At 42.6% G+C, this 16821-nt stretch overlaps 1 protein-coding gene across 3 annotated transcripts in view; it reads right to left on the minus strand.

Annotated features, from left to right (window-relative positions):
* Positions 1-399: 399 nt before the first annotated feature.
* Positions 400-16821, minus strand: part of DENND3 (DENN domain containing 3) — a 43753-nt gene continuing 27331 nt past the window's right edge. For all 3 annotated transcript variants that reach the window (XM_075415493.1, XM_075415494.1, XM_075415495.1), the window contains 13 exons: positions 16627-16730; positions 16151-16329; positions 15021-15542; positions 13477-13739; positions 12755-12925; positions 11696-11825; positions 11132-11239; positions 9409-9548; positions 7239-7399; positions 5807-5940; positions 4701-4816; positions 4434-4571; positions 400-1908 (listed from right to left, as the gene is read on the minus strand). In XM_075415493.1, the coding sequence (XP_075271608.1) occupies positions 1708-1908; positions 4434-4571; positions 4701-4816; positions 5807-5940; positions 7239-7399; positions 9409-9548; positions 11132-11239; positions 11696-11825; positions 12755-12925; positions 13477-13739; positions 15021-15542; positions 16151-16329; positions 16627-16730 (2367 nt within the window). In that variant the 3' untranslated portion in view covers positions 400-1707. The remainder of the gene's footprint in view (positions 1909-4433; positions 4572-4700; positions 4817-5806; positions 5941-7238; positions 7400-9408; positions 9549-11131; positions 11240-11695; positions 11826-12754; positions 12926-13476; positions 13740-15020; positions 15543-16150; positions 16330-16626; positions 16731-16821) is intronic.

Below are 16821 nucleotides of genomic sequence, written 5' to 3' on the forward strand. Positions count from 1 at the left end.
TAGGCATTTATAAGGTCCCCTCTCAGCCTTCTCTTCTCCAGGCTGAACAAGCCCAGCTCCTCAGCCTCTCCTCATAGGAGAGATGCTCCAGTCCCCTCCTTATCCTTAAATTAAAACAAGTAATTAAATAAATCGTTTACTGAACTAACTTACCACCACCAGGCCAGACAGCTGTCAGGGGAGGAAAAAAGGAACCTGAAAGTTACAGCTGAGGGGCGCAGAGGAGGACACGTTAGCAGCAGGAGCTGGTTTTAGAATGCAAAATACATAGAGAGGAAAAAAACCAGGCAATTACTCTCCATAGTACCCAAGGATGCAAGTCCGTGCTAAAAATCATCACTCTTGTATCGTGTACCAAGTTCTACAGGAAAAAGAATTAAGCACAAAGAGAGGCCAGAGTATCAACATAGTGTTTAATATTCTTAAATTGAAAAATAAAACCTAAAAAGGTAAAATCTCAGTTACCATCATATGATAAAACCTTTCATCAACACATTCAAAGCTAGAAACATTACATGGGTGTATTTCCAGTAGTTTGCACTTCTATTAGACCTAGACTGTTCTATATTTATTAACAAAAGTAGCAGCCCATCTTTTCCTTCTATTTACAATATTTTAAATATAGTATTCCACTTACTGCAGCACTGATACAGATAAAACTATCCTGCACAGATTTATAGTTTTAATTGCAGATAATTGTCATCAATGGAAAAAGCAAGGTACATCAGGAAGCCGTTAGGAACGCTGCTCCAGGCGGTCCAGCGCTGCTCGCTTCCGTCACTGAGGAGCAGCTGGATGACTCTGAGGAACTTCAGAATTAAGCAGGTTCTCCACAACCGAACAGCAGCTCCGCTGATCACAGAAGCGGCGACCGGAGGGAGGTTTGTTCGCACAGTAACTGAAAGGTTGTTCCCAAAAGCAAGTGTAATATACGTGGAAATTAAATAAATTAAGTGCTTCAGAAGTGAAAAAAAAAAATCAGTTTCACGAACTGTTACAAAGTCCAAGTGCTGTGCGTTGTTTTTAAAGGAAAAACAAGTTTTAGAACAGTCATTAAGAACACCCGAGTATCTTGTTCCACCAGCTTTCAGTGCCATCACGGAGAGCCTGCCTGCGTCTACGTTTTAAATAGCACACACCCAGGGGTCGCAGACAGTCTTCCCAGCTAAACCTAGCTGCTGGCTCACTAAGACACTCAGCGTTTACAGTCCATTTAAATCCAACATTTACATTACAGCATTTAAATCCAGCAAATGCGCTTGGTTTATTTTCTTCTCGGTAATTAATGATTTCCAGCTATTCCAGGCCGTAAAGACAGTATCGAGCCCCATTCTTTAGGCAGCCCACGCGCTGCCTAGAAAGAGCTCCGGCAGAATCGCTGAGCTGGCGGCGGCTCTCTCGATGCGGTCTGCACCACGCAGCCTGGCTGTAACTCTCACCCTTCACAACACCACGTATCGAATTCAAAGCCAGTGACCCCGCTGTTCACATTCCCGTTTCTTTACAGAACGTGCAGGAGCAGTACGAGGTGCAAGGAAAGATTCAGTTCTAGTCTGATTCCAGAAATGTAGGTACTAAAATAACTCAATAAATACAATAAAAATAACACTGACAGGTGGTTGAAATATATGCAAAGTGTTGGAGTGAACAAGCCTGAGGTCTTCACTTTTTTTTCCGGCACAGGTAGGCATATTTGCATAGCGTTAACTATTCAGCTTTCCAAATGGCGATCTTCCCTTCTTCCTTTCCAGAGCCGCTGAGGACGTACCTGTCCTCTGCCGAGCACAGCGCCTTCACTGTGTCGGCATGCCCGACCAACTCCTTCTCCACGGTCTTCTTCTCGGCACTGATCACATAGATCTTCCCTTTGCTTTTGCCTTGTGATCTTCCGCTGCTGCCAACCCACATCTGGAGGAAAAACCAAACCAAACCACAATCATTTTCACTACCTTAAATTTCAGTCGAGGACACAGTCGAGGAGTTTTACATGCCGCATCGATACAGCGAGGGTTCTCTACTGCTAGGCTGGAAAAGGGAAACACCGAAAACTTCCTACAGATACGTATCTGTTGGAGTCCATGTCTACCCCTGCTCGAGCCGGCAGAGCCGCAGCGCCCTTACTGCACCAACTGCCGTGCCAACTGCTGTGCTGCACCCTGGTCCTGGCGCTCCGGGTCGTTAGCCATCCCCAGGGGCTTCTTTTATAGGTGTAGGGGCTCGGCCACCGTTGCTTTTGGCCCTGTCCAGGTCTCCTCAGCTGCTGTCACGTGAGCCGCAGGCTCCTGGCAGGTCTTTCTGCTCCCCTCGGGTTCCCCCGGTTCAGGAAACCGCCCTGTGCCCTGCGCTGGAGCGCTCTGCCACCGATCGTGCCGGCACTGGAGCTGCTCACCTCAGCTGGCCTTTGGTTCCACAGGCCCAGTGCAGAGAATAAGACAGAAGGTGTCACTTTAAGACTACACAAAGCACAGCATGCCCGTATCTTGCTTGCTGTGTGCGGTTCCGCCCTCTGCACTGCAAGAGCAGAGAAAATCCAGGGAAGAGTAACTAAAACCATCAAGAGAAAGGAACAACTGTCACATGAGCAAAGATGGAAAAAGCCAGGATTCCTTTGGCTGGAGAGAAGGCAGCTAAGGAGGGATCACACTAAGGTTTACAAAACTCACAGAAGTGCAGATAAGCAGAATGTAGAACCATTGTCCAACACATCCCCCAGTTAGAGAAGTAAGAAAGACATGTGGAAACCAGTAAGAGGTCGGTTTCCCTTAGAAGAAAGTACTTCTGTGTACGTGGCTGACAGTGAACTTCTGGAACCTGCTGCTACAGGGAACTGCGGCATCAGAAAGCTCAAAACGAAATCAGATCTACAGAGACTGAGTCCAAAAACTGATAATAAAAGACCGAGGCAGAGGTATACAGCTCAGTACCCCTCAACAGGAACCATGGGCAGTGAGGGAGCTTAAGGGGAACAGGCTGCAGACACAGGCCAGGTTCACACGCTCTCCCTGCGCAGCATCGCCAGTGGCCACCGTTAGAGGCAGAAAAAAACGGGGTCAGACGCACCTGGTCCGGCGCAGCAGAAAACAACCGTGCTTTTCTTGTGCAGAGTTCTGTACAGGGTAAGTACTCACCGTCGTGCACTAGTAATGCTCGCCAGCCAGACAGCGTCCTATTCAGACAGACACACTGTGTGACTGGTTTCGTCTCACGTTTCTCAAAGACAAACAACGGCTTGTTTTTAATCCAAGCACTTAAAAGCAAGCCTGTGGCAGACAGCCCTACCAACGCTGTTGTTAGCCTTTACCGGGCTGCGAGTTCGTTCTCAGTAACCACAAAGCTGTGTAGAAGAGGAGCATGGGTGCTCCAGCTACTGCAACGGGCTCCAGACTCGCCCTCGGACAACGGAGGCTGCCAAGCTGTCGGCAGGCTGAAAGACGGCACGCTGAACACTCGGGTTCAGGAGATGGGTCACACAGGGATACCTTCCCTTTGCTCCTTTTGTATCAAGGAGTTGGACTACAGTGTTAGTTCAGGTGGAGCTGAGTGAGGAGTAAGTGGAAGAGAAAAGGAATGAAGTTCTGAAGTAGACCAAAAGAAAGCTTAAGGTCTTGGGGATTCCAAACAACCCTCTAAACTCCCTTAAAACAAGGGTTAAATACAGCCATCTCCGCTTTGGGGAAGGACATCTCACAAGGTTTTTCCATTTTGGTTCACAAATCTAACCAAGGGCTGAATACACAGAAAGCTTCCCTATTTCATACGGCACTTCATGGAAAAAAAAAAAAATTGAGGACGGAAGTAGGGAAAGTCTGAGAAAAAGATTCAGAAAATTGCTTTCCCAATAGATATATATTAACTATTTATTTGCAAATTAACCCTTCACCTGTCCATGTGGTATCACAACTACAATCCTTTTCACAGCTACTGACACCATTCAGAAAGAGCAGGTACACAGCCTGAAGCCAGCAATGACAGGGACACAAGATGCTAAGGCAGGAAGCCACTGGCTCCTTTAGTCTCTGTTGAGTTAGGAATGTGGTAATTACACAAGAAAAAGGCCAGATAATTGGCATTTATCATTTGCCTATTAACGTCTTCCAAGGTTTAGACTTAGAAGCCCTGAGATTAAATATCAGGAGACCTAAACTTTCTGTTTCTACAGGTCCCTGGAACTGTCAATGGCTACAAGTCACCACACGTTTAATTACTGATGAGGCTTTTAGCGTGAGATGCATTTTGGGGTATACCTGTAACGGCCAGTTGTGTTGGGCAGTCATTAGCTTCTCTGATTTCAAAGAGGAATCAACATGTCAAACCAGTACGCACACAAACACCCAGTAAGGAAGCTAACCAACGACAGCCCACGAGAGCTGCAACCAAGCAAAACTTCCGTAAAGAATTCCACAACAAGTAAAAACAGTCCAAATGTCTCTCACCTGATTTTTAACTCTTATCATGCAAGTAATCTCAGAGCAATCTTGAAGATGAATCTTTTGAGGTGTGCTTGTAAAGTCTTTGGTGTTCCAAATATACAGGTCACTACTCCCTGAGTAAGACGCCCACACTTCGCCTCTCTAAAGCACAGAAAGATACGTTTAACACGAGCACTGCTGACAGGAATTACATTGCCGTGACTCACTGTGGCTTGTCACGCCACGTAGTCAAGCCTCCTTTAAGCCCTATCAACAGTTTAAATGTAATACCTCAGGAAACAGCTGGAAGCAGAGAAAATAGGAACACACATCCTTCAGGTGATGCTCAATTTTCATTTGTAGTCGAAATTCATGGGTTGACACTACAAGTATGCAACTTCCAGTACCTTCAAAATTACAGATAAAGAGTTAGTAACACAAGTGCCTACTTCCTCCTTCTCTACAAAGCATGCAGAAAAAAGGCAAATTGAAATAGATGTTTCTAACTACTGTCTTGTTTCTCAATCAACAAATCTTTGAGGTCTTTCTTCTTGTTTTTCAGAGTATCCATTTTTGAGATCTGTTCTTTCTCCGAATGCTGGTTGCTATTCTGGACTGCATACACCTGTTAGTTAAGAGTCCAAAAATGATGAGAGGAGAAGAAACAAACTCCTGAAAATTAGGGCATCTTACACTTAGGTTCTCAAGTACACAATTATTTTCATCTGCAGAACTGAGATAAAGTGTCTGTGCTACAAAGTTAACAGGGCTGAATCCCTACCCACCACAACTATGCCAGCATCACTACTGCCCACAGCAGGACCAGGAGCTTCCCAAAGCTTTTCCTGCTGTTCTGTTAAGGCATGTTTGGATACAGGCTCCTGTGTATAGCAGTACTGAGAACCAGTGCAAAAGCCTTGAGTTGGTCACCATTTATGAAACAAAGATTTACTTTATTCATCTAAACTCCTGTAGAGGGGACTACAAATTTCTAGCAGTAGCCAAAATGCAGGTCCGGGGATTACTAAGTCAGACCAATACCATAAAGTCTAGCTGAAATACCAAATGCAATTTGCAACTGCTATTGCCTCTCTCGACTTTAAAAGGACTTTCTTAAAGTCTTCCATTCCAATTCATAGGCATTGCCAGGGGAGGTCAGAGAAATACCGCAGTCACATCCTACAGCAGGGGCCATACCTCTAGGAGCGATCCAAGCCAGCCATCTCTAAGTGTTTTGGAGGCCTTACCTACACAAGGCTGCTTAAACAAAGTGGAGAACTGCGGAAGAACATCATGTACACATAAGTCTGAGATTAACGTATTGTTCTGTCTAATAATACAGCCTATTAGCTGAAGATGTAATTATTTTTTTTTAATTATTTGAGGAATGAACTTACAGCACCACAGTTGATCATTATGAAGCTTGATAGAAGTGAGATTTTGGCAGGGCAGCTGAAAGACACGGTTAACTTTCAGAGAGCTGATGTTCCAAGCGATCACTGTTCCATCTAAACTGCTTGAGTATGCTTCACTGTTGGTACAGATCAAAAGAATAACAACAACAGTACAGTGTACATTTATGTTCAGAACAGAGTGCACACAGAGAAGAGACTTACTTGCAAAATAACCACTTTTACAGTAAGCCAAATTAGTGTTCTTCCTTTCATAGACTGCAAGAGTAAAGCACAGTAACAATTTCCAACAGAAAATGGACTGAAGTCTAAAAGGCTTCAAGGCCAGATAACACCATTATTTTAATAGCAAATAATCAGAGTGGTTCAAATCTTTTAAACAAGGTGACCAGATTCTTGAGTGGACAGGAGCATGTCCATCCTGTGCCCGCCAAGATGCCTAGGGAAGGCTCTAAACTTCTTTTCTCCCCTCGCTATATTCTAGGTAGCTGGCTCTAGACAGCTGAAAGTGCACATATACTATCCCTTTTTTTTTTTTTTACCTTTAACATCTTTTGTCTTCAGATGAGAAAACCTGTTTCAGAAGGTTCCAACAACACCTAAGCAATTTCTCCCTGAAACCCAGCTGTGCCTGCTGCACCGCTGGCAGAGCTACGGCTGATGTCTGGTCTGGCCTGGGAGCTGCCGCTCCCATGGGAAGACAGCAGGTTAAGGCCTCCAGCCAACACTCTTCCCAGTGCTACCAACAGATCAAAGGCATTTTGCCCGAACAAAATAATAAGTGTATTATTTCTTTTACAAACAGGCAGGAAAAATCCAGAAGCATGCTGTAAACATCCAGTCGACGATGTGCTCAAAGCAAAAATGAAGTGGTCTTTAAACTGCATCTGTACTGACTCATCACTGGATGCTACCTCCTGGCCACTCTCGTCCTCGTCCAAAAAATCATTCCTTTAGACTCTTTGCTCCAAAGCACATAATGCTCTTTCTTTAAAAAGGAAATTCTTAGTTTACCACATACAATATGGGAGCTACAAAAACCAGCTAAATGAAGGCTTATGTTAGCAGGATAAGCCCCCCTGTTTAAAATAATAAATTCTTTGCAACATCTAGGAAAACAGGTCACTGGTTTTCTATACGGGCCCCTTTTCCTTCAGCACAAGTTAACTTCTTGCCTTTGTTTCAGTTAAAATAATTAAAGCACGATACTAATATCATTTGGATCTTTAACTAGTCCTGTGCTCACTGCAGGTCAAATTGTCTATGCTGGTGAATACTGTTGTAGCTACGTAAAATGGCTTTCTAGTTCACCACAGGAAGATTCTCCACATGCCCGTGACACTTCTGGTGGTACAGACGTCCTTCACATTTGCTTGTAGACGTATTTTTAAGAAGAAAGCACTGTAGTTAAATATACCTGGGTATTCCATTCTTCTTCTCCACAATGATGTCTGTAACATCAGAACGATGATCATTTAGTTGCTTATTACAGGACATACTGTGGGTGTTGATTATATAAATAATGGAGTCTTGAGAACCGATCCACACTTGACTCTGTTCTACCATGATCATACAAGTCTGGGGAGAAAAAACAGCATTAAATAAAATCCATAAGAAAAATCACTCTTTAATGTAACATGAAAAAAGGCTTTATTAACGTGCTAGAGTTTTCTGGTGACTGCAGTAAAAGATCAAGACTCGGCACTCCAGTATTCTGTCCTTTACTCTGCTCTGTAAATAATGACAGAGGAGAGATCTCTTCACCAAGTTTCAATAAAAACTAACAAGAGTTGTTCCTTCAGTAAAGAGGATTAATAATGTATCTCAGTAACTGACTCCAAGCTGTGTTTCCTGGCCCAAACAAAGTAAAAGTTACAAAGGGCATCAGGGGAAAACACAGAAGTCGAAGTTAGTGTATTTCTCTCTTCTGGATTAGAAGCCGCCCTAACCATCCGATATAAATATACTTCCCACTTCAGTTAGACGCAGTGTCTAAGAAAATACTGTCTTCTCTGCCATCTCTGGAATGTGCTTCCCTCATTCAGGGATGATCCCTCTCCATTCCTCTCCCTCCTGAGTCCCCTTCAGCTCCAAACTTTCCTCCTCTTTTCTTTCTCTTCTTTACCATAGGTCGGTACCTGACTCTTCTCCTGGATTTCCATCTCTCCTCCGCCCTGCCCTTCACCATCAGCTTTCCCTTTCCCTTTTGGACTCTCTCCCACACTCATCCACAGCCATGTTTCCCAGCTTTCACATGAGTGACATATCCGATCCTTTTTCCTGGGTGTTCTCTCTACTGCGTGTTTTTCCCTTAGTCAGCAGCTCTGGTTGAGCTTCCCCTTTCATCAAGAGTTATTAATCTGGAGTACTCTGTCCAGTTCTGGGCTCCCCACTTCAAGAAAGATGAAGAGCTGCTGGACAGAGTCCAGCAGAGGGCTACAAGGATGATGAGGGGACTGGAACATCTCCCCTACGAGGAGAGGCTGAGGGAGCTGGGCTTGTTCAGCATGAAGAAGAGAAGGCTGCGAGGGGACCTTATAAATGCTTATAAATATCTGAAGGGTGGGTGTCAGGAGGATGGGGCCAAACTCTTTTCAGTGGTGCCCAGTGACAGGACAAGGGGCAATGGGCACAAACTGAGGCACAGGGAGTTCCGTCTGAACATGAGGAAGAACTTCTTCCCTCTGAGGGTGACGGAGCACTGGAACAGGCTTCCCAGGGAGGTTGTGGAGTCTCCTTCTCTGGAGATATTCAAGACCCGCCTGGACAAGGCCCTGTGCAGCCTGCTGTAGGTGACCCTGCTTCAGCAGGAGGGTTGGACTAGATGACCCACAGAGGTCCCTTCCAACCCCAAACATTCTGTGATTCTGTGATTCTGTGATTACTTTCAGATGGTCTTTCACAAGCAGCTCTCTTTAACCTGCTGGTTGAGTCATCTTCTTTTGGAGCCCTATCTCTCTTTCATCCACCTGGTTTCTTTCTTTCCACCTTTCCAGTTTCCCGTTCTTCAGCACAGGTGACTTCTCATCTATTCTTAGGGCTCCCCTTCTCATCTTCTCTTTATACTGATTCCATTATTCTTTCTCCTCAACTGTCTCACACCTGCCTTCCTGCCCCAAGAACCCAGGCCATTAGGCCAGCAGACCCTTCCAATATCCAATCCATCACTTGCCACCAGCTGACTTATTTCATTGAACATGAGGAAGAACTTCTTCCCTCTGAGAGTGACGGAGCACTGGAACAGGCTGCCCAGGGAGGCTGTGGAGTCTCCTTCTCTGGAGATATTCAAGACCCGCCTGGACAAGGTCCTGTGCAGCCTGCTGTAGGTGACCATGCTTCGGCAGGGGGGTTGGACTAGATGACCCACAGAGGTCCCTTCCAATCCCTACCATTCTGTGATTCTGTGATTAGGAATCCATTTGCTCTCCTTTCCCCTTTTCTCATAAATCTCCATTTCTCCAAGATAATGGAAGCCTGAACAACTCAAGAGTCTTTCTACAGCTTTTAAGGAACGACAGTGATTCAGGGACAATAGCAACAAAACCACCAAGCTAGAGCAGCGATTGCGATACGTGTGTCAGGCTTACCAGTTTAGAGCGGCCCATTTTGAAACAGTGTTGTTGAATAGACCAGGTAGATGCATCAAAGACCACCACTTTCCCCTCATTTAAAGCACACCATAGTTTCGGATGAGCATTGCCAAGTCTTTCTGAAGGGTCAAGATGCCCTAGAAATGAAGCAGAGAAGATGAGAGCGGTAAAAGAAAATAAACCACTTTTGGAGACGTGGGAAAACCATTATTAGGCAGAGCAGCTTTCTAACAAAACGCATCTCCGCTGTGGAACTCACATCACCAGCTAACGAACAACACAGTTATCACAATGAATTTGTGCTTGTTCTCATCCATTTGTTGACCTCACCTGACGATTAAATCTTACACTTCAAAGTTAATGAGAGCAGAGATAATCTTTTTCATTGATGACTAAGTACTTAGCGAACTGGGATTGCAGGGAGGCTTTTAAGCCCTATGAAATACAACTAATCACAGAATGGTAGGGGTTGGAAGGGACCTCTGTGGATCATCTAGTCCAACCCCTCTCCTATGAGGAAAGGCTGAGGGAGCTGGGCTTGTTCAGCCTGAAGAAGAGAAGGCTGAGAGAGGACCTTAGAAATGCCTAGAAATATCTGCAGGGTGGGTGTCAGGAGGATGGGGCCAGACTCTTTTCAGTGGTGCCCAGTGACAGGACAAGGGGCAATGGGCACAAACTGAAGCAGAGGAAGTTCCAGCTGAACATGAGGAAGAACTTCTTCCCTCTGAGGGTGACGGAGCACTGGAACAGGCTGCCCAGGGAGGTTGTGGAGTCTCCTTCTCTGGAGATACTCAAGACCCGCCTGGACAAGGTCCTGTGCAGCCTGCTCTCTGCTCCATTAGAGCTCCGCTTCGAAGCCTCATACCACAAAGAAAGAAAAGCACCATGCAACCCACAAAACCCACCCACGTAGAGTTGCTCCTGCCTGCTTCTTAACTTTGGAATTCCACCAACTTGCCCTTTTGACTCAAATTGCCCAAATATTAGGAATTATATATGAACTTACAGCAGAAGACTAGTAAGTTTATGAAGTTAAGAGTTAGGAACTTCCAGAATTAATATATCTGCTACCTAACTTCATGCCCATTGCATACAGTCATTAATTTTTCTTTTTTTTTTTTCTCCAATGCTTTTGAATTGGTCAGTTATAAATGTACCAAGTATCACAGGAAAGCTCACAAGGAAATTGAAACTGCTTTCTTCAGCGACTGACTCCAGTTACACGCGCTGAATAGTACGTTAGATCCCATACTACACAACGAGAGTCACAGGCACATACATCTGGCTGGGACTTCAAGAGGTGGTACAATATACCCTGCACTGTCGTTCAACCAAAAACCCCCACATGACTCTACTGAAAAATAAAAAAATAACAATGAACATTCATCAATGGTGGAGCATCACTCATCCACCCTGATCAATCAACGAGGCAGAAGTCTTAATGAGAAATTAGCCCATTAACACATAATTGAAGTCTATTACAAGGCATATACACACAGGAAGATAAATTAAGACCGTGAAAGCTATGCCTTGGAGTATCTTAATATGCAATATTAATGTTCATTTTTAATGATTTTCTGTTTTAGTATTCAACACACAACCAAAGCATGTCAGAATGTGAACAAAATCAGGCACTCATAATACCAGGTGTTATGAGATTACATGCTTTATAGGCTAATTAAAGCCGGGTTAACATAAAGCAAGCAATACATCACCTTACCTGGTGTATAAAGCAAGACATCTATTGCCTGTGGAAAAGTCTCACCAGCTGAGGGGTTGATTTTGTGCTTTAATGTCTCTGAAGTTGTTTTGGGGACCATCATAGGCACTAAAATAGATTTTTAAAAGGTCATGAAGTGCACACTTAAGCCTGAAATAAATCTATAATTCATATGAAATAATAATTCTGCACCATTTATTCACATTTCTCACTTTCTTTCCCTCTAGCCTTAGCTGACTAGGAGATCCCAAACACCATTTTTATGAATTCTGATAGCAGAACTATGTATACGACACCAAAGCAGTCTAAACAACCAAAACAAAACCACAGCATCCAACACAGAGACACCAACTAAGGTTCTGATGCACAGACCCAAAAAAAAAACACCCCACTCTAAGCTGTCTATTAATACTATTTAATAAACCACGCCTGTGAAAGCGCAATCAGACTAACATCTTTCTATATTTCTACAGATAATCAGTTTGAAAACCAGAACATAAACAGAAAGAGCGGAGACAGACAACGCAACAACAGCAGGCTTTGTAGCACTGCCATGTGACTGACCTTCATTTTTCATCTTGTCAAAATAAGACAGTTTAGAGGCTGCATATATGGTTTTGGAGGACTGCAGGGCACCAACCACAGCATCCATCAGGAGAACGTTTGTCAGCGCTTGCTGAATATACTGAGGATCCTAAAGACGAAAGTCTTACTGTAGTTTATCTATGGCTCATTGTTCTTACAAGCCTTCATGTTCGTTCAACAATCGCAACGCACGCCATGCTTGGCACAAGCACTAGCCAGTTGCTGCCCTGCGGCATAATTCCTGCTACTTGCAGTCAAGCCCCACTCCCACATCACGCGTTCCTCTCCCACACAAGGTCACGGATCGGGGAGCCAGGAGCCGGTGTTAATTCATTACACTGAAAGAATACTTCAGGTCTGGCACAGTCTTGAGGCAGGATGTGCAAACGAAACCATATGAATGGCACTGGTGGGAAACATACAGTGGACACAGGATGGATACCCATTTTCAGGCTGGATCTTTCTTCATTGGAGGGAAATATGCATTATGCTTCACCTTGGCTAAAATGATTCAAATCCTTCCTGAAGAACCACCAAGCTCTTTATTAAATTCAGCAGTCAGGAAGAATCACATGGTTTAAATGGAAACCCTGCTTGTATGATCCTTTTTTGCAAGGTTTCTGTGGCAGAAGAATATATTTGTCTCTATTAATTGAAAGGATCTATAGTCACCAGGGTTCCAGCATGGCAAAGCTCTTTCTACACATTATATTTTAAAGCAAGGTGGGGAAAATTTTCTGTTAGTTAGAATCACTATTCTCATACCTTGTGAACTTCAGAAACCATTTCACGGAACTAATGATGAAACGAAAAGTTCCTTGACAATGGATGACAAAAAATACCCTGTTTTTAAATGTAATCTCTCTTTTTTTTTGTATTATTCCAGAAGCATTCTATTTAGAAGCAACAGCAAAAAAAAAGTTTATTACTTAGCTATTGTTCACTGAAACCTAGAAATGCTAAAACTGATGTATGAATTACTTAGAGAGAGAAGCACATACTTCATACTTATTTGGTTAGAAATTCCCACATTTATACCTTGTGATCATCCGCCATTTTCTTTCCAGCCCACATTTCTTTCACTATCAGGTACCAGAGATCACACTCAGTTTTAAGGTTAGCTTCGAAGACTTCTTTTTTAGATAATGTTTTAATCCTCAGAGTAGGTATTCTCAAAAGAAGGAAAGCTACAGTCGTGCTCTTCACATCCTGGGAAGGTATGAAAAAAAAGATAACAAGGAGGATGTACCATGCAATCACAGATAAGGTGCAGCACTCACCCACAGGGCAACTTTCTCTGTTTCTAGCTACAGCTAATTATTTCAAGTGTCCATACACAACGTTAAGCAGAGATGGCGTTATGAAAATGTAAGTTCCAAATCATACAGACTTCGCTCCACAGGGGTACAAGCTGGCTTGCTGACACCACAGTCGAACAAGCACACTTCAGACTCTGGTTATTAAGCTTCTCTAGCCCTATATCTCATGCGCTGCGCTTTGCACGTTTCTATCCTTCTAGAGGTTACGGCCTCTCGATTTTAGTTCTATGCCATCTTGGCACCTTGCAAACCGTACTGCATCAGCTCTGAAACTTTTGGCCCAAAGACCCAGAATTCTATCTCATCACTCATAAGTTACTGACTTCAGAGGTGTTTCCCATACTCCTTACTGAAACTTTCGAGAGACACATCTTTTTGCAGAATGGAACCCGGGCTATATCCATTGGCATGCAAGAGAACAAGAAGTTACTTGATGCTCACCTCTATATCCCTGAAAGCAGCAATCTGGACATAGCCAGGACGTCCTCCTTCAGTCAAAAGGAACAAGCGCTTTTGGGTCAGAGCTATTTTTCCTACACCATAGTTAGTTTTAACTGAGCAGGATAACTTGTAGACACATTCATTTTTATCTAGATGCTCTATAACTGTTGGTGGCAGATTCACCTCTTGAGCTTCTGCTTCAGTTTCTTTCCAGTAGTTGTAGAAATCTCTGAATGTTTCAGGATCAATTTGTTTCTGATGTCCTAAAAGATTTTTAAAACCTGTTTACTGTGAGATACAATTGTACAGATTTGCACAGAAAGATAGCTTTAAAAAGATAATAACTTTCCAACTGTGCCTCTAGCAGCACAATGCGTAAGCAAGGTGCAAAAACTACAAAAAACATAGGCCTGGAAAACATTTCTTCTCTTGACAGGAGAAGATTCCCCTGTAGTCAGCCTAGGCCATGGGTCCCATACATCTGGCATCCTCCCTTCCACCTTACTCTACGGAATGAGAGAGCAAACACTGTGCTAGTCTTGCTTTTTTACATTCATGTCAAAAATCCAGTCAGCCCACTGAAAGGATTTGTACTTCCCTACCAAAGTGAGTATTTTCCATTATGACTTTCCAGTTCTCTATTCTATTGAATACCACAATATCAGATACTCACCAACCTGGGATAAAAGCTAAAATTATAACAGACAAAGACTTCAGTGATAGGTATTCTATGTAACTGATTATTCTAAGAACTCATCTGTTTGGACAGCAGAATTTCAAACAAACACAAATTCTAGCAAGATGTGTGCCACCTCTGGCTTCAGAAAGTCTTGCTATTTTGACCTATGTTTAATACTTTGTGGCCAGAGAACATAACAGTTACCAGCGTAACTAGGCACAGAAAGATAACTGAATAGTATTTTATAAAAGCAGTCTCAAACTATGTTTTTAGAAATTAATCACAAGATTCTGACCTCACTCAGGAGAGAAGAAAGTTCTCTCAAATATAAACATCACCTCTCCTTTTGCTATGATGACCATCCAAGAAGAATTTAATTTAATTAGCTACTCGAATTCTGGATTTTTTTAGTTTATTTTTAACAGACTGCCACCTTGCCATGTTACCTCGTTGGCTTTACAACACAGAGGTATTTTCCACTAGCAGCTACGACAGTCTTGTACTCACTTTACTTATAATCTAAGCCAAAGCAGAACGCACGCCATCAGACCACAAAACTACCTCACCTACACAACCTGAAAAATTGTAAACTGTGTGCCCAAATAGAAGCATATTTCTTGTCTTTACTGTGGATGCAAGTACAGACATTCTTGTATACAACTATTCTCCACAATTATCCTAATTAAATAAAATTGTCCATAAAGCTCACATATTGTGAGTTTTTAGAGGCCCAGAATACGCTGAATAATAATTAAGAAGAAAAACAACTGGAGACAGAAAATTTATTTCAGATCATTCAAAAAAACAATTTGAAATTGTCATTGCACCAATGCAGATGGTCACTAAAAATGTATCTTGTACTCACCTACTGTCAGGGCATCAAATAACCGATGTATAGTGTCTATGTCTTTCACAATCCCAGATTCCTGGATTCGCTTCACAAAATCATCCAGTTGCATGTGTGTTTTTGGCAATTCAAAATGTTTTACGTGGTCATCTATTTTCATAACTTCTCTTTGTTTTTCCATCACTCGGCTTATCAGCTTCTTCAGCTCAGGTTTGCGGTCTGCTTGAGAACGCTCAGAAGGAGACATAGTTTCCACTATTTTTCTTACAAGATCAGTTGGGAAAATTCTTAAGTCTGTTTTATCTAGGTTCTGAAAGTCAGAAAGTGCATTGAGTAGTTTCCCTTGCATCAAGCTAATAAGTCCCCGGAGGTAGAAGTACCTTGCCAGCAACGCTGAGTTATCAGGTGGTAAGGTATTTATAGCTTTGCTGAGATGGTTGAAGAAGTCTGTATAGTAGGAGTGAACACACTGGAACATCAGAGGAAAGTGAATTTCTGGGATTTTGAAGGTACTGACTGATTTGTAAGGCATTTTCACAGCTAAAAGCAAACAAACAAAAAAAGTACACGGATTAGTATAAGCAGTGAGTAAAAGAGCAAATATCTTCACAACCCGCCATACTACAAACAACAAAAAGAATCCCCATCACAGCAACAAGGAATTACATCGCATGAAATTCAAGTAAGAGTACAGCTGTGCTAGGGACACAAATATATTTGTACATCCATCGTCCTTATTATCAGAATATTCCCTAATTTGATAATATCAGTTCTGGAAGGAAACAAACAAACAAAAACAAGCACTCCGTTTCTGTAGGACTTGCTTTGTTAACAGCGATATGTTTGAAGCCAGTGGAGAACTGGACATAAGGTGGCTAAGGACCGAACGTGGTTACTGACTCAGGAAACAATTCTGCAATATCAATCCTACTGTGAGCATTCAGTCTTTTACAGCAGAGCAAAATTTACAGCAGGCTACAGACTGACTTAACATGCAAGAAGCAGCACAGACAGGCCCCAGCTCAAAACGACCCAGCTCAACATTTCTTTCCAGCGTCTGACACTGTTTCTGTGAAAATTATTCAGTGATGTCACCCATAAAGACAACAGAAAAAACACTGTATTTGTTCAAAAAATTTTTCCCTTACCAACACCTGTTTCTATTCTTCGGAGTGAGGAATTTCTAGCAGGGCCCTCTGGCAGCTTGATATCTTGCAGATTAGGCATACTGATTACCATACGCCTACTGACCAGGTACTGTGGATTAAATCTTTTAGAAGCCATTTTCTCCATAGTCAGTCTTCTTGGGGTAAACATCAAGTTTAATCTGAGAAAAATAAAAATCTCGTTTTAAAATTCAGTATACCTACACACTAAATTACTACTTGATTGTAATTATTTTTGTACACCAGTATTAAATTACAATTATAGTAACAATTCACAATTTCAACAGCCACAGCTGTACATGTTCGTATCACCCTTTCACAGTAATCTTAATAAAATGGCCTATCAGTTAGTTGGAACCTTATAGATGACCTGATCTCATACCAATAGAGTCAAAAGGACTTTTATCACTGATATCAACACTGATTAAAAACCAGAATCAGGAATGAGAAAACTTTACCTGTCCTCTTCAGACTGGGTACTCAACTCCAGTCGAGCAAAAGCATCCATCTTTCTGTTCAGACGAGCTTTAAGAAAAGAGTGAAACATGTAGGTCTCTAAAACCTGTGAGACACAAACTGGTTAACTGTGGATCATCAACAAATTACATTTTTATTAGCATGTTTTGCTCATTCTTATTATAGTTACCTATGCA

The sequence above is a fragment of the Opisthocomus hoazin genome, chromosome 3 (assembly GCF_030867145.1).
Source record: "Opisthocomus hoazin isolate bOpiHoa1 chromosome 3, bOpiHoa1.hap1, whole genome shotgun sequence".
NCBI classification, from domain to species: domain Eukaryota; kingdom Metazoa; phylum Chordata; class Aves; order Opisthocomiformes; family Opisthocomidae; genus Opisthocomus; species Opisthocomus hoazin.